General features: G+C 40.4%; 2 protein-coding genes across 2 annotated transcripts; one reads left to right on the top strand and one right to left on the bottom strand.

The window, feature by feature from the left end:
• Positions 1-327: 327 nt before the first annotated feature.
• Positions 328-5,457, top strand: galk2 (galactokinase 2). The gene is made up of 10 exons (XM_030054724.1): positions 328-586; positions 695-783; positions 1,164-1,287; positions 1,831-1,924; positions 2,101-2,247; positions 2,344-2,442; positions 2,670-2,822; positions 3,005-3,215; positions 3,363-3,564; positions 4,983-5,457. The coding sequence occupies exons 1-10, from the start codon at positions 537-539 to the stop codon at positions 5,188-5,190; spliced, it is 1,377 nt and encodes a 458-aa protein (XP_029910584.1). The 5' UTR covers positions 328-536; the 3' UTR covers positions 5,191-5,457.
• A 1,706-nt stretch (positions 5,458-7,163) lies between these two features.
• On the bottom strand, positions 7,164-21,411 carry atp8b4 (ATPase phospholipid transporting 8B4). The gene is made up of 27 exons (XM_030053518.1): positions 21,393-21,411; positions 19,871-19,929; positions 19,580-19,693; positions 19,370-19,468; positions 19,110-19,171; positions 18,931-19,003; positions 18,572-18,642; positions 18,219-18,298; positions 17,787-17,945; positions 17,547-17,635; positions 17,202-17,398; positions 16,697-16,905; positions 14,563-14,606; positions 14,299-14,464; positions 13,169-13,357; positions 12,646-12,761; positions 11,989-12,153; positions 11,797-11,908; positions 11,558-11,663; positions 10,895-11,027; positions 10,306-10,489; positions 9,098-9,321; positions 8,930-9,013; positions 8,184-8,429; positions 7,923-8,061; positions 7,692-7,822; positions 7,164-7,530 (listed from the first exon to the last, which is right to left on the bottom strand). The coding sequence occupies exons 1-27, from the start codon at positions 21,409-21,411 to the stop codon at positions 7,222-7,224; spliced, it is 3,579 nt and encodes a 1,192-aa protein (XP_029909378.1). The 3' UTR covers positions 7,164-7,221.
• Positions 21,412-26,687: the final 5,276 nt, after the last annotated feature.

The following is a 26,687-nucleotide window of genomic DNA, read 5'->3' as shown; positions in this document are numbered from 1 at the left end:
CCACACTTTTAAAATTATAAAATTAAGTGGAAAATAATTCTTTAAACAGCACATATTAAATAGAAAGGTCTAACTGAAATCTAAACTAGATACCATGCAAAATTATTTATTATAACGATCTTATTAGTAGGCTTTGCGATCATTATTATAAAGCTGTTTAAGCCGTCGTACCATAAAAGCAATAATAAAAAACAAAAATTGTTGTAAATACCGTCTTGTTGACACGGCTGACGTCAACTCCGTCCTGCGCGGCGCGGCGCACGTTGACTCTGCTGAGTCCTCCTGATGCAGCCATGGAGCTGCTGCTTCCGCTTTTATTCACGCTGCACTCTCAGCTGCTCCAGGATCAGAGACTTTGTTGGTGCAGGGAGCGGGTCAATGTCTACTCATGTGTTAGAACTGACTCCGATTCAGCTCTTACAGTATCCAGGATCCTCTTGTGACACTCAGCTGACAGTGAGCAGGATATGCAGAAGCCTTGAGTTTACCTGCACGACAACAAGAAGTGCATTCGTGGTCATTTAAAACCTGCAGGAATGGCAGAAAACCCACCCAAGCTAAAGACTGCACTTATTGCTAATGAAAGGTGAGTAGCATTACGATCTTTGGAAGACATAAAGATGGAGAGGGGAAAAAAATCTTAATCTCAGTGATGATCATTACTTCTGTTGCTTTTGTGTGTACTTTTCCACAGGCTGCAAAACTTGAAAAATACATTTGAAACAAAGTATGGAGAATCTCCTCTCTTCTATGCTTGTGCTCCTGGAAGGGTAAATCTAATAGGTAATTTCACTGTACATAGTTTTTGTTATTAGTCATTCTGCTTTAAAGTGGATATTGTGTTGTGTCAACCCATTTAAAACAACTTGTTGTTTCAGTCAGAAGTTTAAATGTGTCATGGTTTCAGTGCTGTTTCAGGGGCTTTCCCGCCCTGCCAAGAATACAGCACTTGGAGTAACACTGAACCCTTGTGATTTTTTTTGGCTTGGATATAGTAAATGTTAAAGAAAATCAACATAAAACATTACCAGCTTCAGTTCAGGGTTATAGGTACTGTTATTGGCCTTCCAACCCCAATTAGTTGAATTCTAATTTTGAGGAAATAAATTAATTTCATCCATAGTAGGCATGGCACCTTACCTTTGTCATCATGTCTTTGCCAGGTGAACATATTGATTACTGTGGCTATTCTGTTCTCCCAATGGCTATCGAGCAGAATATCCTCGCAGCCGTTTCAGTCAGTGATTCAGGGACGATCCAGTTGGCCAACACAAATCCTCAGTACAAGTAAGGCTTGTTCATGTCTTAATGTTCTCAATCTTCACGGTTAATGTTGAATTTACACATTTGCTTGTGAGGTCGGGCTGGGTACCGAACGTACATACTTTTATGGCTCTGACCACATTACTTCAATACTATCGAGTATCGAAAATGCCATGATACCGAAATTTGGTACCGAATGACTGTCGGTAACAAATTTTAAAACCTAAAGTTGGAGTAAATCTCATCAGTGTCAGTAAGCCAATAAGCATGCAGCATACTCATACCAAGATCTAATAATGGTGGTGATTGGCTGTCTAGCATCACACATCGTAGAGATATGCAGGAAAAATACTACTTTACACCAAGAGATTTTATAATGAGATTTTGTAAAATTGGTATCGAAAAAATGTATCATTCAGGACCCGGTGTGGAAGTCAAGGTATGGATACTGGTACCAATATAGAAAATTTTTGAACAATACCCAGTCGTATTCACAGGCCTATAAAGCATGGTAGAAATTTTCCAAAATGCCGCCTTGAGCTGTGATTCCTGTGTGTCAATTTGCAGGGATTTCACTGTGCCTTGTAAAGAGGACATTGCCATTGACCGAGACAATCCACAGTGGCATTATTACTTTCTCTGTGGGGTTAAAGGCATTCAGGTAAATACATGTTTTGTTTTTTGTTTGTTTGTTTGTTTGTTTGCTTGTTTGTTTGTTTTTGCTGAACTGATTTATTCATTTGTGACAAGAGTGGAATAAGTATCCAGGTGTCAGTAGTGTATACAAAATAATAAAATGATACTTTATCCAATATTTCACAATATTTTTACACCCAGGAGAAATTTGGGATCACTCATTTGGCTGGGATGTCCTGCGTTGTTGATGGATCCGTTCCCCCGAGCTCCGGCCTGTCCAGTTCCAGCGCTTTAGTTTGTTGTGCTGGGCTCGTAACAATGGAGGCAAACCACAAGTCCCTCTCCAAGGTAGTATGCTCTGTTATTGTTAAAGTCTGAAGTAAGTGTATGTTGCAACATCAGCACTCTCTGGTCTTCCCTCCATAATGCTTTTTATTCCTCCAGGTGGCACTTGCGGAGATATGCGCCAAATGCGAGCGCTACATTGGCACAGAGGGAGGTGGCATGGACCAGTCTATCTCGTTTCTGGCAGAGAGAGGAACTGTATGTACTGGAATGGCATCTTTTTGGCACATTAAGTCAAATAAACCTTGCATGCTGATCATCTTAATTTCCAAGTCAAAAAAGTCCTTTCCATATAGGTCTAGATTCTTGAAAAGTCCTTGTTTTGTGCTGACCTAAAGGCTTGTTTGTTGGATACACTTTGATGCTGATGCTGGCTATAATTTTTTATTTATCTACAACCTTTTGAATTGTCTTCCTTGTGTCAGGCAAAGCTGATAGAGTTCCAGCCTCTGCGGGCCACTGATGTCAAGCTCCCAGACGGGGTAGTGTTTGTGATCTCAAACTGCTGCGTGGAGATGAACAAAGCTGCCTCTTCTCACTTCAACATCCGTGTGGTTGAGTGTCGAATTGCCACAAAGGTACAGTCATCCAGGGGGCTAAGGGCTCTTGAAATCCTAAAAATTGACTACGATATTGATATTGTCAAATAGGAAAAAACAGGAGAATGAGAACCAGGAGGTGTGTTAGTAATGAGTATGATATTAGATCAAACTGGATGCTAGTCAAGTGCAGTGAGATGTCATGGCTTTTATGACTTCAGATGCTGGCAAAGGCCCGGGGTGTGGAGTGGAGCAGGCTGTCTAAGCTGGCCCAGGTTCAGACAGAGCTCAAGGCCTCCCTGGAGGAGATGCAAGCTCTAGTGGACGAGGTGTTGCATCCTGAGCCGTACAGCCAAGAGGAAATCTGCAAGGCCCTGGGCATCACCTCAGAGCAGTTCTGCTCAGAGCTGCTGAGTGCCAACACCCAGCATGGTGTGTATTTTTCATTTTCAAACTGAATTATATAAACATCATCATCACTGTGGAACAACCAAGCAAAATGCTGCAGGGGAACATTTTCTCCCTGCAAATGAATAAAGGATTTAGATTTGACATGTGGCACACTTCTCTCTTTGTCAGTGAAGCAGTTCAAGCTGCACCAACGTGCCAAGCATGTCTACAGTGAAGCTGCACGGGTGCTTCAGTTTAAGACTCTTTGTGATTCCCGAGTTGCTGAGTCCATGCAACTGCTAGGAGACTTGATGAACCAGAGCCACGCAAGTTGCAGAGATCTGTATGAGTGCAGCTGCTCTGAACTCGACCAACTGGTGGACATTTGTCTGTGAGTACAGCAAAGTCTCACCTCACTTGCTTTTTATGATTAGCTTACATTTAGGGGAGAATGGGATAAAATTAGAATGTGAATGTGTATTCATTTCAGATGTATATTTATTGTGCCATACCCACATGGATGTTGGGCATTGTCTAGCTATAATAGGTTTAGAAATATGACCCATTAAAAAAGTTGTACTTTGTACAATCTATCCCAGGGTGGGGTTAGTGGATTGGCATAATGATATCTGCTCTATAATCTTAGAAAACACCACTTGAGCACATATATACTGGTTTAACTTAAATAACATGTGCATGAGAGTAAATTACAGTAGGGCTGTGCCCAATGCAGAACTTCCTTTGTCAGATCAGTATGACAATTCAAATATTCCATGTTTTTGTTTTTGTTTTTAAAATTTTTAACTAACTGACTTTTTGGCAACCTGATAATACAATGGCACAAGTTTCAATGTTGATAGACCTTGTAGACCATAATCAAAGCAGTCATAATCAATCAAATGCAACTTATACAAACATATTTATGAGCAGTTGACATTTATAAAATTCAATAAGACCATTACATAAAGATTTTCATTTCCAGCCAATTTGAAATATCAGACAGATCTGTTGAAATAATGAGATAGCAAAGAGATGTGTGTTTTTTAGTTAAATTGTGCTCTTGGAGATAAATTCCTCATTTTTCGAACATTAGAAAATGTAAGTGATGAAGTTATTAAGTTACAGAGATACTATAGGAACACTGTAGGTGGCGATGTGTTTGTATGTTTCTCTTGCTCTGTCCTCAAACAGACATTACTTATCAACTTGATCATGAAAGTGCATCTTAGTGGATGAAAAAAAAGACTGCATGACTCAAAGAATCTTAGTCAGCTGAGAGGCTCAGAGACTGATGATTTGAAACTTCAGCCTTCAGGTGGCAGCTCTGAATTTCAGTAAACTAACCATTTGGCTTAACAAGCCACAACAAGGACTTGTGCCACAGTTTACTCCACAGCCACTGCTTGGACACAACTACTTCACACAGCAGTGCAGGCCAATGCTTATACTAAGTTTATGACCTCAAAAGCTACAATATATAGCAGTTAACTGAGATAAAATCAAGCCTCAAGCACATCTACTTCTGTTTACATTCAAGAATCATGATGTCTTTTCCCTGTTGAAATCACTTTATATGATACAAATTATATTTTTTGACCTGGCTATCTTGCAACTTCCTCCTCTGTCACATAATCAGGGAAATAATTGACTTTTCCTAAATCTATGACCATATGATTTATTTTGTGCTTAGCTGCCAAGAAACAAGGAGCTATACTGTACATTTTGCAGTCACTGGGCATTTGACACACTGTATTTATATAGGAAAACACAGCCCACACCTGTACTATTTGTTGTTTCCCTGGGTTACAGGAAGTCGGGGGCTGTGGGCTCCCGGCTGACAGGAGCAGGCTGGGGAGGCTGTGCCGTTTCCATGGTTCCCAACGAGAGGGTGGAGTCTTTCTTACAGGCTGTGAGGGAGGCTTACTACAACCCTGATCCACGCCGAGCAGCAATGGAAAAACAAAGTTTGTTTGTGTCAGGGCCAGGTGGAGGAGCTGCAATTTTCCTTGAAGGGTGAAAGCGGTGTATTTTGGTAGCACTATAACTACATTTTCAAATCCCTAGTTGGAATTGACACTAAGGATTATACTGTAAAATGAGGGCCAAACAGCGACAACAGTGTCACATTGTTTCTTATAATGGCAATTTGTTCGTTTTTGTAAACTTTTTCTAAATCATGGAAGGTGTCTGTAATTGTTTTGTTAACCTTAATTTTGTCAGTGTCCACCTTGAATTATTTTCTTGTTAAATTTTTTTTATGACAAATAAAACAATCACATGTTCATTTGGTGCATTACAAAACCCATTCCTTATTGAAATATTATATATCAACATCACAAGAGGAAAAAATAATAGATAAATATGGTAAAATAATAATTAACAAAGATACATGATAAAAGAAGTCATCATTTGAACCGCATGAGTTTCTTAGTGAAAACAGAGCAGAGCTTTGTTACATTCTGTCAGGCTTGTGCCTTATTAGACTGTGATCAGACTGTGAGAGTGTGATCCACTGGGAAATCAGTGTGTAAAATCCTGACAGTAGGAACCCACACCGGACTTGAGCGCCTGCACAGGATCAGTTTTCTCCTCATTAGACAAGGTGTGATCAGCAGAAGTTTCTCCCTGTGCCAGTTGCAGATGCAACTAAATCACATCTTATTATTAGCAGTTGTTCCTGTATAATCTGGTTTAATGCTTTAAAAGCTGTTAAAGACAATTCCCTTCGTTCTTTAATGATATTTTTTTCCATTCTGTAGAGAATCCTAAATGGAGCTGAAAATATATATGTAAAATTGTTGAAAATCATCGTGCTTTGATTACTATTTAAAACAAAGTGTTTCTGATTATTTAAATTTTAGATAGGGGATTTCACTTATTGCTCCAAACGATGTATTAGCGTTGAGTGAAGTCAGGCCAAAGAACCACAGAAAAAAGAGGAATTATCTTTAACAGGAAACATACAAGGCACAGCATAAGGAAAACAGACCTCATTCATGTAGAAGACACTATAGGAATCACTTTAAGCATTACAAACCTCATTCTTTTGATCTTTTCTTCTTTTGATGCATCACATATATACTGCCAAAATATGCAATTGATACAATGTTAAAGAAAAGAACAGAATAAGAAAGAAAGTTTGCAGTCAATAATTGATTTGTGCTTTTCATCATATGTAGCAGCATATTCAGCAATTCAAGTAACTACAGTATTTACATACATACCTATATGTCAGCACTTTGGATGCAGGATCAGACTAGTTTCAGAGCATAAGCTTTCCAGAGTGAGGTCTTCCAATGACACTTTGAAGTGGCACTTATTTCAGTTTCTCCATTGCATTGTTATTTATGGATGACACAGAAATGTGTGACTGTGACAGCTGGAGGATGCATCATAGGGACTGAAATGGACCAACAACCAAAGCAGGACATCCCATTTAAATATCAAATAAATGCATCAACCTCTTAGGGGTGAAGGTTAAATTATTTATGTGAGGGCAGCTTTTTAATTTTGCTTCAATGTATGGAACGCATATATATTAATAATTACTTAATAATTACTTACTTTGTAATTAATCAGTTTTACAGATGCAATCAAACCTCCAATCTAGAGTTGAAATTCAGCTTTGTAGGCCTAATGAGAGAGAGTTAACACTGAATTGGTTGAAAAAAGATGGCAATCTGGTGAAAATCGACATAAACCATAATCAAACCTGTTCATTAGCTATTTGTTTTCAAGGGAGGAGGCTGGCTTTTTGGAAATGGGATCTCCAAAATAACTACATTCCAGATGGCCTCATATGCACCTAAACATCATGAGTCAGGGCCAAAGCTCAGATAAATGCTCCAAGGAACTGATAAATATGCAGTACTTTTTTGAAATTGTCCAGAATCAACAGCTGGTAATAAAAATCCATCTCCTGACGCTTTACGCCACAGACTGTAAAGCTCAGAAAAAATGAGGTATGCCTGTGTTGAGTTTCCCTGTGTTAGGTCTTTGGGATCCATGGGTGTAATACCCAGTGTAGTTCGTCTCAGTTTGTGTGCTTTTACTCTGGAGTCTGTATCGTTTTGCTGCTACTTTCTGAAGCTCCCGTGCTGTCATCAGAGATGCAGGCCACTTCGCTCTTCCTCTTCAACATATTGTCTATCCAGGAGGACCTCTGTGTGACCCCCTCAGGGGAGGGAGCAGAGGTGACCGTGGTGATCCTCATGTTTTTGCCTGAGGTGATGAGCTCTCCATAGCCCTGCTGGTGGGAGAAGGCGTAGGCAGAGCGGCGGGAGCTGGTCCTTCTCACTCGCCTCAGATTCTGCTCCTGAGGTCCTTCTCTCTTTCTGGCCTGTTGTAGATAGCGAACCTGTGGAAACGCAGCCATGGGAAGAATGTTAATGAAGCGTTCAACATTTTAATCCATATTTAATCAAAAAGAGACTTTAATCTCAAGGGACTTCCTGGTTCAATAAAAGTTAAATTAATTAAAAATAAATAAAAACAAATTTGGGTCAGTCCAGTTCCTACCTTGTCTGTTAGAGTTGGGAAGAGTTCTGCTCTGAGGAAGCAGACTGCCAGGCCTGGCATTACACACACCACTGTGGTGAGCAGAATGACCAGCCACACACTCTTCTCTGCTAGACAGTTACGGGCTGTGCCTGAAGAAACACAAAAGCATTTTTTAAAATTGTTATTATTTATACATATTTAGTTGTTCTACATCAAAACCATTTCCTCATGTTCATCAGCCAAACTTACCAATGAAAGGGAAATTACTTGGAAAGATGCCAAATATTCCGTCACTTTGCATTGCAAATAATATGGCAAAGTACACCGCCAGGCTCCCCCATATGAAGAAGTGATTAACAACTGTCCAGTAATGTGTGTCAAGTCCAATCTAGACAGGAAGACATGAGTCACAAAAAAGAAAATGTATTGATAGTGTTAATGATAGAAAAATCTAGCCTTTATTCAGGGGTATTTTTAGTTTTTTTCTTACCCAAAGTCTTTTAATGTTACCTGAACGCTTACAACAATGACCAAGGATGTTGCTATGGTGACGGCAAAAGCTTGCTGGTCAGAAAGGTGGGAACCGTCTTCTTTCACAATGACGGAGAAGGCTCCGTAGGGAATAAAGTAGAGCAGAAACGAGGTGCCCACACCTTGCAGTGCACACAGGAAAAACTGACGCTTGTTGAAGAGAAGGTTCTGCTGGCCGAGTTTGTAGAGGCTGGGGTAGCGCAAACTGTTCTGGTCACTGACATCCTTTAGACAACAGAGACGTGAGTGTTACGTGAAATGTAAGTATTGAGATGGGGGAGGCGGTAGTATTTGATGGCATAATGGTAATTGAACAATATACAATACTGCACACTGATATGGATCCATTGGATTATGGATCTTGTTGCACATGAAAACAGGTAAATTCAGTACCTAATTTTAGTAGGTGTTAGGTACCTGGTAGGAATTTATTTTATGATAACACAGCAAATATCTGCAGTAATAAGATATTCACCTATATGACTTGACCGAATCTTGAAAAGAAAAACAAATAGGAAAGTATAAGATGGCTTGGGAGGTTGCCATTGGAGACTGCTGAAAAAATAAATGGACTTTAGTCCAATGTAAAAATGAAAACTATCTTAAAATAATGACTTACATAAAATAAAATGCTATTGATATTGATATTGACTATATAAGTCAGTACTGTAATATTAAACATTACTATTCAACATTACTATATTATTAAACAGTGTCAGTCTTGCCTGATCAAAAAGACCCATTGCCAGGACTGGTAAGGATGTATAGACTATGTTGAAGAGGGTAATGAACCACTGGTCATAAACAGTCTGGGGAAGAAAACAGATTACAGTGTTAGTTCAACATTCAGGCCTCTATGTGTTTTGGTGGTAAAACATATACCATATTCTCACCTGAGCTGAGAAACCGCAGAAGAAACCAAACCAAAAGTGAACCAAGGTGAAGGCAAAGTTCTTGTAGAAGAAATAGCACAAGAAGTTGCACATGCGGAAGTACGACCAGCGTCCGTGCACCAGCAGGAGCCGCTGCAGGTAACGAAACTGAGCAAAGGAGTAGTCTGATGCCAATACAGCCTGCATCCCCTCCTGACCGCTGATGCCAACACCGATGTGTGCACCTAAGGAAGAAAAACACGGTGGATCTCAGAGTTTTGAGATGAATAGCCCTGACCGCGGAATACATTTTAACAGTTCAAAAGTATTACATCAAATGGTGTTTGGATTAACTGTCAAATTAGAAACTGTCAGTTGGTGTTGAATTATTTACCATAACAATTTGTTACTTTATTAATCTCTCTAGGGAGATTGTGTTATTGCTTAGCCGGTTCAGCTACAGAGGAGCACTGCTGGAGCTGGCAGGGATTTACTAAATTAGTGACAAAAGAGCAAACACAGAGCAAGGTGCTGACCACTGCGGAATACTGATTTCAAATAAAAAAAGACAGTGCCACACTCTTTACGGTGTGATGTTTATTGATCACCAAGGATTCAGCACAGGGCTCTCATCAAGGATTCAGTGTGTTGCTCAAGGACACTTCAGCATGGCCTCTGCTTGTACGAGGCTTGAACCTGGTCCTCCAGATATAGGAAAGTCACCTTACTCACTTCACCCAACCATTTTCAGGATGTAAAATATCCACCAGGGGAATATGCAATCGCCCTTGTCCATCCGTCTGTCCCTCCGTTGGCAGAAAGTGACTCAGAAAATACTGAGCAGATTTGCATTTAATTTGGTGGGAAGGTCAAACATGGGCCAGCAAAGAAGAGAGAGAAGAGAACTTTTTTGGCTAATCATCCTCAAGGGGATGTAGCTATGGACAGGGCTTAACATAAACAGGACTGTTGATTCCAAACGAATCCATGTAACGTCAAGAAACATGTCGGGATGGTTGGTCGTGGCTCAGCGCCAACAGGGCTGTAACTTCCAGCTTCAACCATGGCAGAGGTCTGCACTCTCATAAGTGCTATCTTGTTCCAGTCTGGCATGTTTCTTGGCTGTTCTGTGAATGTGATCAATAGTGATCAATCCAGTGGCTTACTCTTGATCGCTATTGATCATGCTGACGTCAGCATGATCAATAGCGATCAATCCCACGACTTACTCTTGATCATGCTGACGTCATTGGCTCCATCTCCTATAGCCAGGGTGATGGCTCTCTTGTGCCTCTTCACCAGCTCCACCACCTGGGCCTTCTGCATAGGGGTGACACGGCAGCAGATGACTGTTTTGCACAAGCAAGCCAAATCCAGCAGCATGTGCTCCAGCTGTGGCTCCAGAGCGTGAGCCTGAAGGGACAACACACATATTACACCTTTTCACTTCATCATTACTATCCTATAGTGCCAGCCCCCTGCAGTGGCGACACCTTGCAGAGCTCACTGTTACATGTCTACCAAACAGCTCTCCTGTGAGGAAGAGGATGTTAATGAAAGTCTCTAATAGAACAGGGGGTTCCCAGCGGCACAGCAGCTTTCTGCTCATTACAGCCTTGGCGGAGTCAGCAGCAGATGCAGAGATGGCAGACTCTGCACATTGAAGCCTGCAGACAACAACACCATTTAACAAGGTAAAACCTGCAGACAACACTGCAGGGATAAATACAAGCATCACAGAGTATCAAGCGACTATTCTCCAGTGTACATTTCAACAAAGGACTTCTCTATGTAATGTGACGCAGTGGAGCACCTTACCAGACTGTGTCCATTGATGACCAAGGCGTACTCTGCAATAATGGCTTCTTCAAACACAAAGTCATCTGCAAATGTATCTGTCTTCTCTGCACTGCTGACACGACTCAGGCCCAGTATGTGCTCCTTTGCGCTTCTGAGGACAGAGGTAAGCAGAAAACAAAGTGACGATGTCAAAATTATCCTGCTCATGTTGAGAGAATTCTCGCCCACAAAAGATAAACTTCTGTTAATTGGCACTGAATTGTTGGGGACAGCATGCATTTCTATGAATCACCACAGTGGCCAGTTAACACAGTAACAGGGTGCATTTCCTCCAGGGCCTTCTAGTTGTTTTGTAAGGAGAGATGAAAGCAGAGGCCATTCACAACTGAGAGGGTATATTGTGTTAGGTTAGTTCAAAACTGTTGTCCCCCCACCTTAAGAGACAAGCGGCAAGACCTGAGTCTATTCACTCAAAAGGAAGAAGGCATACTGAGTACAGATTATGACTGATTTTTATGTCCCAAAGTCACTGATGTAAATATTAGACCCATGACATTAAAGTAGTATAAACCAGTATAAACCATTTCAATACAGTTTGCAGAGCTTGTAACATGTCGTCTTCATTTATTAGAGCATCTTTGGTAGAAGGGAAAGACAGGAATAGATAATGAATGTACTCACCTGAGCTGCTGCTGCACCTCCGACAGTGTGTTGGCAGAAATTATGAACACCTCATTCATGTCATCTCGCAGCATGTTGCAGGAGTAGCCAATGTTCATTGCTGTCTCTGCAGGTACATACACACCTCAGCTAACAACTCAGACACAACTCAGTAGCTTTTGATATAGATAGAAGTGGCAGATAGATAGAAGTATTCAAGTGGCACTGGGTTTGTTCAGTAGGATAATTTAGGTAGTTACCTAGTTTGTCCCCTGTGAGGACCCAGATCTTGATGTCAGCTAGACTTAAAGAGGCGATAGTCTCAGGGACGCCTTCCTGGAGTTTGTCCTCTATTGCTGTGGCACCAAGAAGCTTGAAGCAGGACAAAAGTCTGTCAGTAGAGGCTAATGAGTTTGATCCCCTCAGAGGAGTAAACATGTGGCTGATCATACCTTCAAGCCCTGCTCTATCTCCTCATAGAGAATGTCCAGCTCGCTCTCGCGGTTCTCAGTTACAGTGCTGGCGAACAGAAACTTCTTCATCCATATGTCAAAATAATCAGCATCAAGATCTTTGTAGGCCAGAGCTAATGTTCGAAGCCCTTCTCCGGCAAATTCCTTCAGGAAAAATGATGATTACTAATTAATTTGTGCTGTGTAGCAAACCAAGGTATTGCAACTGTTGTCGCAAGTGTGATGATCCAACCACCAATTATCTGTCAGTCTGAATAATGGTATTTAGACACATTCCAGGAATATGAACGTGTTTTCTATCAAAGCCTATCAATGTGACACAAGACATGACATTCACTGTCTGAATAGTATTTGTTTGTTTTTACTTGAGGCATCATCCCAATCTAAGTCCAGTGATTTCTGCCTTCTCAGTAGATCTCTCAACACGATATCTGCGGCAGCTGATTCCCTCAGCACAGTGGAGAATCATCAGAATCATCAGTATAATGTAAGAATATTATTATGAGTAAAACTGCAGCAAAATGACATACAAAACACACAGTAGCACATGGTGCATTTGTTGAAAATACTAACTGATGCATCTGAAAAGGAAATTTCGCTTCATCGTGTAATGTTATCCCATCCAGTGAGACTTACACTGAGATGCTCTGAGGTAGTACACATGAGGTCTTCACTGGATGGGTCCAGGCGGTCAAAGATGATGGTGTCAGCTCCTTTGGAGTACAATTTAGTCTGGCCCTGTGGATCTCTAACTATGAAACAAAACACAGTAAGGGAATACAATTACTTTTAATAGACTTTAAAAATGCTAAGGTTTCTGGTCATAGCCACTGGGTCAAACACAAATGGTCAAAAGTGAATATTATCGATGCAGGCCAACAAACACAGTGGATTATGTCACTGATGGCAGACAGTACTGTGCATGGTGACTCTTCACATGGTTATTCTCAAAAATAAAAAGCAAAGTATAACTAATTATTGCAAATATCATTAATGCCTCTACATAGGAAATCATATTAACAATGACTATATTGTGCAAGAGGATATCCAGTGAATATCGTACATGCTAGTCACTTTAATTGTCATTATATGCATGGGATGTGGTGTTGAGCCACTTGTGAATTTAAGGGAGCATTGCTTTTATAAGTGAAGACCTAACCAATGACACTCATTCTCTTGCGCACGTTGTTGAAGTCCAGTATGGCCAGGAGCTGGTAGGTGACTGCTCGTCCCATCTCATACACCGTGATTGTCTCTGGGGTTCGGGCCCGGAAGACAAACCCAAAGTTACGCGCTGCAGTGACCAGGGCGCCTTCATCAGGTGACTGGGCCTGATAAAGCAGGTTTCCTTTATCATGAAAAGAGACAAGCATCAGAATCCCCTTATCTCCCAGAGACAAAAATAAGCAGGTATTTTTTTCTGGTCAACATGTTGACAGTTTGTTGCTGTATGTAATCAGCCAGTAATCAGCCAGGAATACACCCAGGAAGCTCTGAGTGACCCTAGTCTTCATCAGTGTTAATTTGCCCTGTTTGACACAAAGGCATTACAGTGGTTAGTCTTCACAAACCTAACCCACAGAGGTCAAAGGTCAGCATCAGCAACAGAACAGGCCTTGAGAACAGCTTGAAGGCATTCAGTGTTTTGCTCAAGGACACTTCAGCAGGATGGGTGCTTGTCACTCTACTGTTGTAAAATGCTTTTTTGTTTTTCAGTCTATTCACAACTTACTACCGGTCTGTTTTCAAAACTTATTTCACTTCAGTTCCCAAATCCATCATTATAATACAAGGTCAACCATAACATAATCATCATATTATATTATTAACATAATCTCCATCCTGCTTTCTTCAGGACAACCTCCTCCAAATTTTCTATTAGATCCCGAGAACCTCTCTGTTGGAACCTCTTACCAGATCACATCAGAAATTCCACCAGTCTAAATACTGTTAAATAAATACTATACTTCTCTTTTTGGACCAATTAAGTAATGAAACATCATAACCACTCTCAGTGTCTTAATATATTCACTGCACTTGTACTACAGTCACCTTTCCTGGACACTTGTTTGTATTAGCTTTTATGTTGTATGTCTCATTTTAAGAGGAAAGAGATTTTTTCTGGCTTCTCCTACACATTTCTTTAGTTAAGTTATTGTTTTGTCCTCCCAGTCTCTATGTGCTGCATGTATTATGTATACGTTTGTATGTGTTTTTTGTGCAATAATAAATAAAGAAATGAAAAAATTAAAACTACACACACAGCAGTGAGTTATCAGCATGGTTTACCTTCACTCTTCTCCTCTGGCATGACTGTGTGGCACAAGGCCAGCAGTCTGAAGAACTCCTGCACCGAGGGATCCTCCAGTTTAACGGCGTCCACCAGGCTGCTGTCGTAAAACTTGAACCTTCTGTCATGCAGCAGGTTGAAGGAAAAATCCACGCAGGCTGTTCTCTGAGAGCACATGGGCCAGTAATATGGTTATTACATCAAAACTAGTACTGCACAAGGGTGGGAAACTTAGATCCAAGTTAGGTTTGTTATTCAGTTACCTCAGTAATTTCCACTTTCTGCTCAAATTCATCATAAACATCACCTAGGAGAAGAAAAAGTAAGTAAGCAATGTGTTATTTCTCTTGTAGCAGTCAGTTACAAAGATCTGGCTCTTTCAATGCACTTCATTGTTAATTTACTGATATGGATTTTTAAATTTAAATTAGATGTTCTTCCTAGATTTTTATTCTTGGCAGGATGGAAAAGCATCCCAGATAATATTTAGATTCCAGGACAGTAAAGAGACTGAAAGCAACCACTTAAAATGCAACAGCCTGTACAACTCTGCCCTGGACTGATTCTCCCCAAATACATTGATTTTATTCCACTAGGGTCATAAAACACCTTATTTGTCTCCTAACTACTTACTTGTGCCATTGTCAGTGCAGAAATTATTTTTTTTAATAGTAATTATCTGCACTAGTTGTACTATTTGTAAATATATATATATATATATATATATATATATATACACTACTCACAAAAAGTTAGGGATATTTGGCTTTCGGGTGAAATTTACGGAAAATGTAAAAAGTTCACGCTACAGTGATATTATATCATGAAAGTAGGGCATTTAAGTAGAAGCATGCACTGGTGATTTCCTCATCTCAAACAATCTCATGCTGTTCACAAGTCGACTTATTGTCTGCTGAGGCATGGCATCCCACTCTTCTTGAAGGGCGGCCCTCAGGACATTGAGGTTCTGGGGTACAGAGCTCCGAGCCTCTACACGGCGACTCAGCTGATCCCATAGGTTTTCTATGGGATGCAGGTCTGGACAAAGTGCAGGCCACTCCATTTGAGGTACCCCAGTCTCCAGCAGCCGTTCCCTAATGATACGACCTCGATGAGCTGGAGCATTGTCGTCCATGAAGATGAAATTAGGCCTGTGTTGTTCATGCAGGGGCACAATGACTGGATTAATGATGTTATTCAGGTAGTATGGGCTTGTCACTGTACCATTCACAAAGTGTAGGGCAGGTCTGTACTGACTAGACACACCTGCCCACACAGTAACACCACCACCACCAAAGGCTTGTCTGGTGACAACAGTGGCTGATGCATAGTGCTCTCCTTGACGTCTCCAACATCGTTGGCGGCCATCATTTCTGCTCAACATGAATCGGCTTTCATCAGAGAACAGCACTGAGGCCCACTGGTCCCTCGTCCAGCGTAAATGCTCCCTGGCCCATGCAAGACGATGACACCTGTGCCTGGTGGTGTGGTCAGGTACCCTTGCAGGTCGTCTAGCACGCAGACCATGCTGATGTAAACGGTTTCGAATGGTCTGACGTGACACTTGGGTGCGTCTCACCTCCCTTAAATGTGCCTGGAGTTGAGTGGCATTCATCATCCGGTTCCACAGGGCACTGTTCACAATGAAGCAGTCATCAGTGTGGGATGTGGCCAAAGGACGTCCACTTCTATGCCTTTCTGTGACTCTTCCAGTCTCTCTGTATCTCTGTTGCAACCTGCTGATGACACTCTGTGACACTCTAAGCTCAGTGGCCACTTCCGTCTGAGAACATCCTGTTTGAAGCCTCGCAATGGCGTGGTGCTGCTGATCAATTGTTAGGTGTCGTCTTGGTCTCATGATGTCAAAATGTGAACAGCATAATGAGGAGGACTGTTTAAATACCAATTCTAATTGAACCAGGAAATTTATTGGTCGATTCATGGATCAAACACCTGTTGTGAATTTTGCCGTTAAACTCCTTGTTAGAGAACAGCAACTTGTGCAAAAAGTACTGAAACATTGAACAGTTGGACATGTGCATTCAAAAGTTTACAGAAGGTCACATTAAGTTCACCTGTAAAGGTTATAATGCATTTTAGGTTCATCCTGAAATTTCACCCGAAAGCCAAATATCCCTAACTTTTTGTGAGTAGTGTATATATATATATATATATATATATATATATATATATATATATATATATATATGTTACTGAAAAACTGAACAAAGTAGTGAAATGATCAGGGAGGAACCTCCACTGTTTCTTCCCTGATCAGTGATGCACTACATTGGCTGACTGATATCCAATATTTAATGAAAAGACAATAATGTATCAACCTAACTGTGTGTAACACCATTTCTCAGAGAAGATTTGGAAAAAGCGTCTCCTCCATACCATAAGTCTTGCCATTAATGGAGCACTTGTTGAAGACCATGATGTTCTGGGTGAGGGTGCCTGTTTTGTCCGAGAAGATGAACTCCACCTGGCCCAGCTCCTCGTTCAGGGTGGTGGTGCGAGCCTCGGCAGCAACATCCTTCTGACTGTAGTACATCCTCCTGTCCCAGTTAATGAAGTAACTGTGGCCGAGCCGGAGCACCTCAACACTGAAGAAAGATTCACTTCTAAGTGGAAACAATCTAATGGAGACCATCCCTTATACTACTTGGTATAGCTTGTGATGTCCTTTAGGAAGGGAATCAACTGTGTATTTGAGGGATGAAATGTCCAACATTTGAAAAAACTCTCACTCAGCCAAACTTTCTTGAGAACTATTCTGGTACCTTTTGAAAGATAGGCAATTTTAGTCATTAGCAGACGAAATCCTTTACATTTAAAAGATATTGCATGTTGAATTATGAATATTTCCCCCCCACAATGGATACAAGACAGGCAGCCTTACCTAACATAAAGGGAGATGGGCACAACAGTGTTAAGGATGATGATGTAGGACCAGAAGGTGAGGAAACCTGAGAACACAGCATTGCTCTGAATCTTGTCCCAAGGCAAATACACCTGGAAGTTTCCGCCAATCCAACTCTCCCAGATGATGTTTCCAACAGACAAAACAATCCCCATGCAAATAAGAAAGGCAAAGATCTGCAAGACAAAGACAAAAGATTTGTTTTTGAAAGATGTGTCAGTGATTGGACAAGAACTTCATCAGCACTACAGTGGTTCATCTTTGTTGGAATAAAAGGAATGTAGTTGCAGGAGTCTTTCCACATAAAAATATGAATCAGCTTACCCACAAAACCAAAGTGTTCATGAGTTTGTCTATACTGGTTCTTTTAAATTTCGTCCTTCCACAGTTCTGCATCAGTTTGGTTTGCAGCCCTTGGTGAAGAGGGCAAACCACTATCAGTGTTAGGAGAAAGCCAACACTGGGAAACGTTTATACACAAGCTGGCCAGAGAAAAAGATTTTAAAACTCTGGCCAGAAAATGTAACTTTTGTTACAATAAATCAGTAAAGTAATCCATCCTACCGGCAAAGATGACCATTCCAAAGCACCACTCGGTGTTTCTCAGCACACAACCTCGCAGCAGCATTTTTTCATTATCCAGAGAGTATTTGTTGTCTCTCCAGAACAGAGTTCCTGTAAATTTATCCAGCTTGTTGTTTGGTGGCTCACAAATCACTTCTCCTGAGGACCAGAGAGGACACACATTCACACAGGATGTCACTACAGCAGAAGAGCATTGCAAGGAAGAAAATAAATTTTTAAAAATAGAACTGAGACATAAAACATGCAATTACTTTGATATTGATTGCCTCTGACTGTACAGTGTGTAATAAGAATTTACTCTCAGTATCTAATCACGCAATGGGGCCACATACAGCAAACTGGAGAAGAAGAGTCAGTAAATGTTCTGATAAACCAAAGTTTCAAACACAAAATGCATCAAGCATTGCTCACCATCGAAATCAGTCAGTTTTGAAATATCTCCCAGATCTGAGGTCACTGTCAGAGCCTGACGAACCTTCAGATTTGTCTCTCTGGACAAGGAAATGAGGAAACATTACATTTATATGGCTTTAGCCTCTGTGATGAGATAAAGGTGGAAAAATGTAAATGTCTTCTCCAGTTTATTCCAAGAAAATGCACACTTTCAAAAATAGTCAAGTAAAGGAATAAATCTCCTCTTTCCTCCAGTTGGTAATGTTACAGTTTACTCCCGTATACAAATGACAGTGTTCCTTACGGTCTACTGGAGGTTGGATTTCCCTCAGTATTACTTTATATAACCAATGCAGCTGAAGAGGTCTTACCCATCAAGCTCTGCAGTCTCAATATAGCACAGACCATAGGGCTCACTACTGGAGAGAAGAAGGATATCTGCCTGCGGGACCAATATGGAAGACTTAGTGGTGAGTAAAGACAATAAATCTATCTCTGCACCACCAACCCTGCAAAAGAACCAAAATGCCTCTGAATCTCGCCCAAGAATTCCCTAACTGTTAAGCTCTCTGTAACAATTTTTTTCTCTCTTAATTCTGGCAATATGCAGTGAATATTATCTAATAAAAGCAACATTCAGAGGCATTCTCCTTTAACATTTTAACAGCACCAAAGCATGACAGGTTCACAGAGGTATGCAGAATAAACAGTTTCATCACGGTTTACTCACAGCAACAAGCTGATTATTCTCCAGTTTGATGATATCCCCCACACGGATGTTCATCCATTTCTCATCCTGCAAACTTGGAAAAACAAAGCAGGATCTCAGAATTAATTCAGCTAACAGGACATGGTCACTTATAGTGGTAGCCATTTGTATATATATATAAAAAAAGAAAAATTCCTTACTGTCCTCTGATAAGAACCTGAGACTGCCGATTGTTGACCTGCTGGTCGCTCTTATGACGGAACTGAAATTACAAAAAGTGTGAAATAAAATGAAATAAAATAATAAGCTTTGAAAGTACACTGAAGCAGAGCATTCAAAAGAGTTAGGATGACAGACTAGGATGCTTTCTGGATTTCTATATTATCTCCTGGGCCCTGTATTTTATTTTATTTTATTTTATTTTATTTTATTTTATTTTATTTTTAATAGGTGAACTCACATAGTCATCGGTGGCATCCTTGACAGCCGTGATGACCAGCACAAACACCAAAGGCACAATGGTTGTGAACCAGGACAGAGAGGAGATTGCTGGAATTAACTAGATGTAAAAACAAGAGCAAAAAAAGTCTTAGCCAGCTCCATTTCATCGGCTTCCCCCTGAATATTTTGTTCATGAAAACGATGCATGACATTATTTACGCCCCCATACCTGCAGTATCAGCAGCACTATGAAGTAAGCATTGGCAACCCTCTGGAGCTGCTCGAACAAATTGATGGGCAGGAAGGTGAAGATGTTGTACTTTGAGGTTTTGATGTAATTGTCCTGGGGAATGGTACATTCACAAATAGCACTAATGCCAAAAAGCAAAAAATATTACCATTAATACATTCGCCCTGGTATTAGTTGATGTTAGTAGTGCATTCAGTATTAATAAATTAATACCAAAAAGCAGAACCTTTTAGCCAGTGTAAATCTGATATAATTCTGAGGTCTACTTACAGCATAAGAGAACTTGTCATTGTAGTCCCGAGCGTTGGCTTTCACATGGCGTTCTTCTTCTACACACACAGTGGGCCCAATCAAAGGAAAAGATGACATGCAACAGATGACAAGATTATACTTCTTAAATTTGTCAAATTAAATAACATAATCCTCCAGGTTTTAGTGATTCCACAGATGATTTGTTTATCTTCAACAGAAACACTGTTGAAGTACATCACATTAAATCTTAGCATTTATCTAATGTGTCTGATCTACACACAACTTTCATATCACAGCCAGCTCTGACATGTTCTTCCACAATTTAACCACACACTGTCCTGCTTCCCCATTAAAGTCATATTAAAAGCAATTCCCTTTTTTGCTTTCTTTCTCACTTCTATGCTTGTATTATTCTATTAACATCTACAATCATTTCTCTGCCCTTACTTTTTGTTTCTTTCATACAGCAGCATTCATCCTAATAAATGTCATAGATATGGGATGGTGGGGGACATTTGGTTTTTGGCCTATGCAAAGATAAAACTCCCAATAGCAGGTTTATAGTCTGCTCCAGGAACTTTTACAGGTTAGCAAAACCTCAGCCAGGGAGGAAGAAGTTTTTTTTTTTTATTGAAAATCAGCTGCTGTGGTTAGAATGAAAATCTGTAGCCTCTCTGCCCTCCATGGCACCTGCTCTAAGGGGAAATACAAGCTCTTGGTAGATGAGTCCATCTCTGATGTTTGGAAATAATGATATTCACAGGAGTTTTTGTATTTGCTGTCTGCTCTTGTCCAGCCATCATCTGTAATAATAGCTTGGCAATTCACTTCATGGCATCAAGGTGATAAATTAAGGTTCATCATTCAGCACTGTTATTGTGCTCAGTGGTCCTTTAAAACTCTCTCAATGTGAATTATAGACAAACACAAACTAACACAATGAACAGCTGTCCTCTACCAAATGATGAAATCATTGGTCAAACAAGTTGGACTGTCTACACAGAACAAAAACTGAAACACACAACTAGATACACTGCTCTCAAAGGAGGTTAAATCATTCTTTAATTATTCACCTGAAAGATAGCACACACACATGCACACACATACACAAGCATACACAAGCACACACGTGCACACACACACAGAGCATTGCAAAAGGACAGACCTCACACACCCAGCTGGCCTCCTCACGCTATCAGTTACTGTGAAAATAAATTATTGAACAAGCCTTTTGTTGCTCAATACCTTTGGTCTTGTTTACACACTTAATTAGAAGATGTCGTGTTTAAATGTGATATTATTTTTTGCAAAGCCGCACAGTGTTATCCTCATTTTTCATTGACTAACACCTGGAAAATCATTGTTTAGTTTACAGCTTCAGCAGACTGTGAGCAGCTTGTGTGATGCACTGTTCATTACAGTGCAACGACTAAGAAATGCTTCACAAAATCCTCAAAGACACCGCGCCACTAAGTCTAACCTCAGCACATCAGAAGACATTCATCCTCTTAGAAAGATGGAGACATAGTGTGTGTACTACCTGCAGGCTCCACCTTCATTCCCTCACTTTAAAGTCCTCTTGAGGAAAGTTCAAGAAAGTTCCAGAGCACTTCAAACCCACATGCAAAACAAATGAAAATGTAATATTCTCTTTCAGCCGTGATCAAGTAGTCACTCGAAGATACATGCAAGCGGAGAAGGTCACCTCAATTTGTGTCTGAGGCAAACAAATCGCTACTGTAAACAAACACATCCACCACACACACACAGGCCAGCAAAAAACACAGTCTAAAGAGAGAGAGAGAGAGAGAGAGAGAGAGAGAGAGAGAGAGAGAGAGACTATACTGTTACATTCTCTCTCTCTGATCCAGTGCACTGCACCATGCAGGACAAAACAGGGAGTCCCATCTGACTGAGAAAGGAAGATGTCTAAATAAGATCTGTCTCCTGCTTTCTGAAAGGCAAATGAAAGATAAGCCCATTCATACAGCAATTCAATTTTAGCTGTTTTCCCACAAATAAACAGCATAAACAAGGTTTCAAACACAACACTGTAACCAGTTATCCTACAAACCAAACCACTGCACTTCTTTCCTGTAATTTTTCTCTATGGTCTTAGATGAAAATGTATCTTACCTACCTGTGCAAATGAATATACTTAAAATGCATATGTGATTATGTTAGTGAATAGATGTAGTTGTGTTATGCAGTGTCAACACAATATTTCAGCTACTTAATGTTGTTTTGTAATGTCTCATTAATGAAAGCAAATGGGGAAAAGGTGTGTGTGTGGGGTGGGGTGGGGGTGGGTGGTGGGGGGCATAAAAAAAAAAGTTTCTTACCAATGGATGTTTTTCTCTTCCAGAATGCCATCATTTCAGGGGACCACCGCTACTTTGCAGGGGTTTCCCTAATAGACGGTGAAGAAATCACCATTAGATAGCTTTGGTGTTGCAGTGGGACAGTATGGCAGTGAAAAGTATTGGAGTGTGCAGTTAATTTACTGAGATCTTCACTTTGAGAGGCAATACACAAAGCAGGTCGGTGTCTTGTTAATTTTGCTCAAAGCTGTTGTGCAGACAAGCACCTTTAATTAAACTATTGGCATACTGTAAACACCAGCCAGGTCCCTCCTGAACCATCAACCAAGCCTCCTTAGCAGAGGTCCCAGGTGGGTAAAGCTAGCTTAGCCCCAAGATAAATAAAATAAAATAAAATAAAATAAAATAAAATAAAATAAAATAAAATAAAAAAGCCTACAGCAGAGCCTAGTTTCCTTCATGTGTGATAACAGGCCTTACTGTGGTTTTGCTCTGGGTTTCTCTCCACATTTTTCACTGTCCTTACCTTGCACAACTTCTAAAACGGCGCAAGCTTGTGTGTTTCTCCATGTATTCACTCAGTGTAGCACAATTAAGAGGCATATGGCAGCATTTAGTTTCACATCTTTTCCATAGACGCCTCTACAGTGAATGTGATCCCCTCCCTATATGTATATATAAATATAAAAAAGCCAGATCATATCAGCGAAAGTGACTGAATGGCAATGCCAGCAGTGAATGTGATTCACTGCAGAGCTCGCACAGTATCCGGCTATACGAAAACGGTTCATGTAAGATAATCAGTAACGTTGATCCGACAAAATGTGTGAATGTGAGCAGTAATCTGTAAAATAAAGATCAACATACCGATCATCACTCACTGACAGCATCTTTCAAGTCATTCATGCAGCTGGTGCTCTCCCATCGGATGGAGATGGTGTGTCTTCTGCACTGAGCAACCTCTCTCTCTCTCTCTCTCTCTCTCTCTCTCTCTCTCTCTCTCTCTCTCTCTCTCTTTCTGTCTCTCTCTCATTCATTCAGAAATCTGCAAATTAACAGAAGCGCGACATTTTTCAAGTTTGCTTTGTTCGTGGAAATTCTCGCCACAATCCTGCAGCACGTTTCCTTTCTGGCGCAAGCAAACAGGACTAAATACATTGGGAAACCAACTACATTTAGTCAACTTACAAATGATTTTGACAAAATAACGTTTTTGGAAATGCTACAAGAGTGAATGCACCTTTTTTCTTTCAAACGAGACACAAAACTAAATAACATTGCTGTAGCCAAATCCCTGAAAATATCCAATTAATGTCCAGTCAGTGAGAAGATGCTTTCCAAGGATGAGCAAAATTGACCAGTGACCACAATAAAAGCCACTAAGGTATTTTTACCTTTTATTATAGCACCCTCTTCAGGCTAATCAATGAACTTTCCTTTTTAAACACCGGAGCGCAGTGCGAATGCATTCTTTGTTTTCAGGTGCATTAATTACGGTGTTTGTACTAGTGCACGTTTTGGAGCTGCCATCTGCAATGAGATGTTGAGGTCCCAGCTGTAGGACGAGATCAGACACTGGCATGGGAGTGTTTAGTGATTTTCTTTTTACATCCTGTGTGTCTACAGAACTCATCAAATTCCTCCTAGTGCTTGTACTGAAGAGGATTAGGCAGTCACTGTCACAATTTGGCTTAACATTGAGTGGTGCTGCGTTTTCCTTGGACAATATGATGCATAACCTAGACAAAGGGTTAGACTCACTGTTATGGCCAAGGCTTTGTTTACTCGTCATACAAGCCTTTCCCTTGCATTACCATAGCTAATCTTATTTGTAGCTTGGGGGTAATTTGAATACACTCTATAAATGCAGATCTGGTGTAGTGCTGAAGAGATGTGAAATACTCTGAAAGACACAATACTTTAAGTATTTCACATCCAACAACACCATGACCATGTTGTCACTGGTTTAGTCAGTTTTACATCATTTGCATCTTAAAGGTAGTGGTTATTACACACTGCCACTTGGTGCTGCTGTCTGTAAAAAATACATCTGTCACACAACTTTTTAGACAGCACAAAGAGCTAATTCTGTCAAACTAAAATTAATAGGCCTACCCCCATGCAGATTACTGGATTTTGGATTATGTACTGAGTAGCATCAATTTAGATGCCCTTTTATAAAACATGAATTACATAATTGCTACCAGAGCCAGCTGCTGCACTAAGTATTTGTCATTTGTAAGTATGCTATATATCCTTAAGAGGTCTAAATACTTTATTTAGTCGAACTTAAATCAGTTCATCTCTAAATAACTTATTATGGATAGACTTTGTTAACATCAGTAATAAACAGACATATCTTTCTCTGTACAGATATCATATCACTATTTGATAATAGCTCTTGGTTTACAGTTCCATAATGAGAAGATAATGTGCTGATCAGCGATGTGTGCATGTGCAAACACATGAAATCCACAATTCCTAAAACTCTGCTAAATTGTCTAACAATACCATATGGGATAGATGATCTACTCAGAAATGTACACTGGTACAGTCCAATGTATCATATCATTACATACATTTTTGTTTTAGTAACTTTGAAGCAGTGCAACATGTGTTTTTGCCTTTGGTTGTGTTTGAATTTGTACATGCAGTCTTTTGTTGATGTTTGCAGGTTAATCCCTAATCTGTTGCAGTGCCCCATAGCTAAGACAGGAAGAGGGACAAAGGCCAAAATAGTGCACGGCACATCAAAACCCATTTGGAGTCTAGAGAGGCGCTGATTCATTGTGTGAAGCATTAAAGAGCAGTGACCTACAGTAACCATCCTCAAGCACAACCACATTAAATTCCAGCCAGAAAAGAGGAAGGCAAAATCTGAGAATCAGTGTCTTGAAACAGATATCACAACCTTATGTGAGGCACCAAAAATCACAAAATCCTGGGGAATCCTGACCTTATTGACTGGTTTTCACAATCTTTTTTTAATGACATTTTTCACATGTTGGACTATGCTGACTGACTGTGGGACTCCTTCTACCGTTTGACTAAAAAGTATCCAAATGTTTGGTAATCAAGGTTGTGCTTTATGTTTGATTATTTTGTTTGTCTTTGGTTTTCATTTCCAGGGACTTCACATTTGCACGCTCAGTCATAACTGTATCCCTGACAGTCTTCAGTTAATTCTCTGCAACAGGCTTAACTGACAAATCCAACTTGACCAGCCGCCTTGCCGTATGCTGTCTTGACCAGGATTCCCTGGAAGAAGAGATCTTGTATCTCAGTGGGACTCTCCTGGCTAAATAAAGGATAAATAAAATAAATAAAAGCTTCCAATCCCTGAACGGATGTAAAATCACCTGGTATCAGCCTTTGGTTTGATTTGTCTGTGTGATGTGTGCTTAATTTATTAGTTTATTAATGTTATTATCATATTAATTTAGTTTAACAAATAAATATTGACCGACAATAGTGCTATTTGACTCTCTATTAATCAAATCTAAATTAAGTGAGATACTTAAATGCATTTAACACTTATATGGTCAAAATGAGCCTGACATGTGGCTGAGATCTTATGCTGATTATCAAATATATAGTGGGCTGTCTCTGAAGTCAAATCATCAGCTGGCCTGTGGCTTTGTTAAAGCCCATATGTGGCCCAGACATGTGCTGCCATAAGAAAGTGGTGAGTCTGGGCTGGAACCGGACCAGAGGAGGCTTGCTGTCTGGGTTTTAGTGTTTGTTCACCGTGTAATGCGGAAACAGATCAGCCTCCAGGGGGTCAGACTAAGCTTCATCTACAAGGAATAAAAAAAAGCACCTGATCCTTTGTTTATTAGAGGGATCATACAGCTCCAACAGACAATGGCAGGTGATTTGTGTTCATTAAAACAGAAAAGTTGATTTAAAAGCTGCAATACAAAGGTACAGTGTCTTTGCTTATTCTTTCTATTCAGTTAGAGAAACATACTTTTCCATACTGCTTTATGCCATTTACCTATATGTATCCTAATAAAGCCCCAAGTGTCAGCGCTATAATTGACTCCACCACTGCTGCAGCTGTATTGCCAAAAGGTTTCGGGTGCAATAATTCACATGATTTGCTTTAACGCCACATATCCAGAGGCTCATTGAAATCATACTGTGAAAAAGGAAAGAACAAACAAATCTTATATTATTCTCGGGGTGTGAACTGTTCCCTGGAATGATTTCACATCACACTTAAGTGCAACAGAGCCACACTTCAGTGGGCCTGCATACACAACACCAGGGCACCAGCTCTGTTAACACCTACAAGGAACTGCACGTTACGTAACAGCAGTGTTTACCTAACTGTCTCGTGTCCAAATGGCTCATTGGGGGGAAAAAATCAGGTAGGGACATGCAGCTTTGCAACAACTGGAAGCAGACCAGGTGCCTCGTTCATTTCAGAAGCACCCTGGCTGTGAAACAAAGTCCGCCCCTGCAATCACAACCGCACAGAATATGACTGAAGCTCTTTAACAAATGCACCT

Source organism: Myripristis murdjan, chromosome 6 (assembly GCF_902150065.1).
Source record: "Myripristis murdjan chromosome 6, fMyrMur1.1, whole genome shotgun sequence".
In the NCBI taxonomy this organism is placed as follows: Eukaryota; Metazoa; Chordata; class Actinopteri; order Holocentriformes; family Holocentridae; genus Myripristis; species Myripristis murdjan.
The sequence above is the reverse complement of the archived record's forward strand: the minus strand, read 5'-3'. Positions and strand labels throughout refer to the sequence as shown.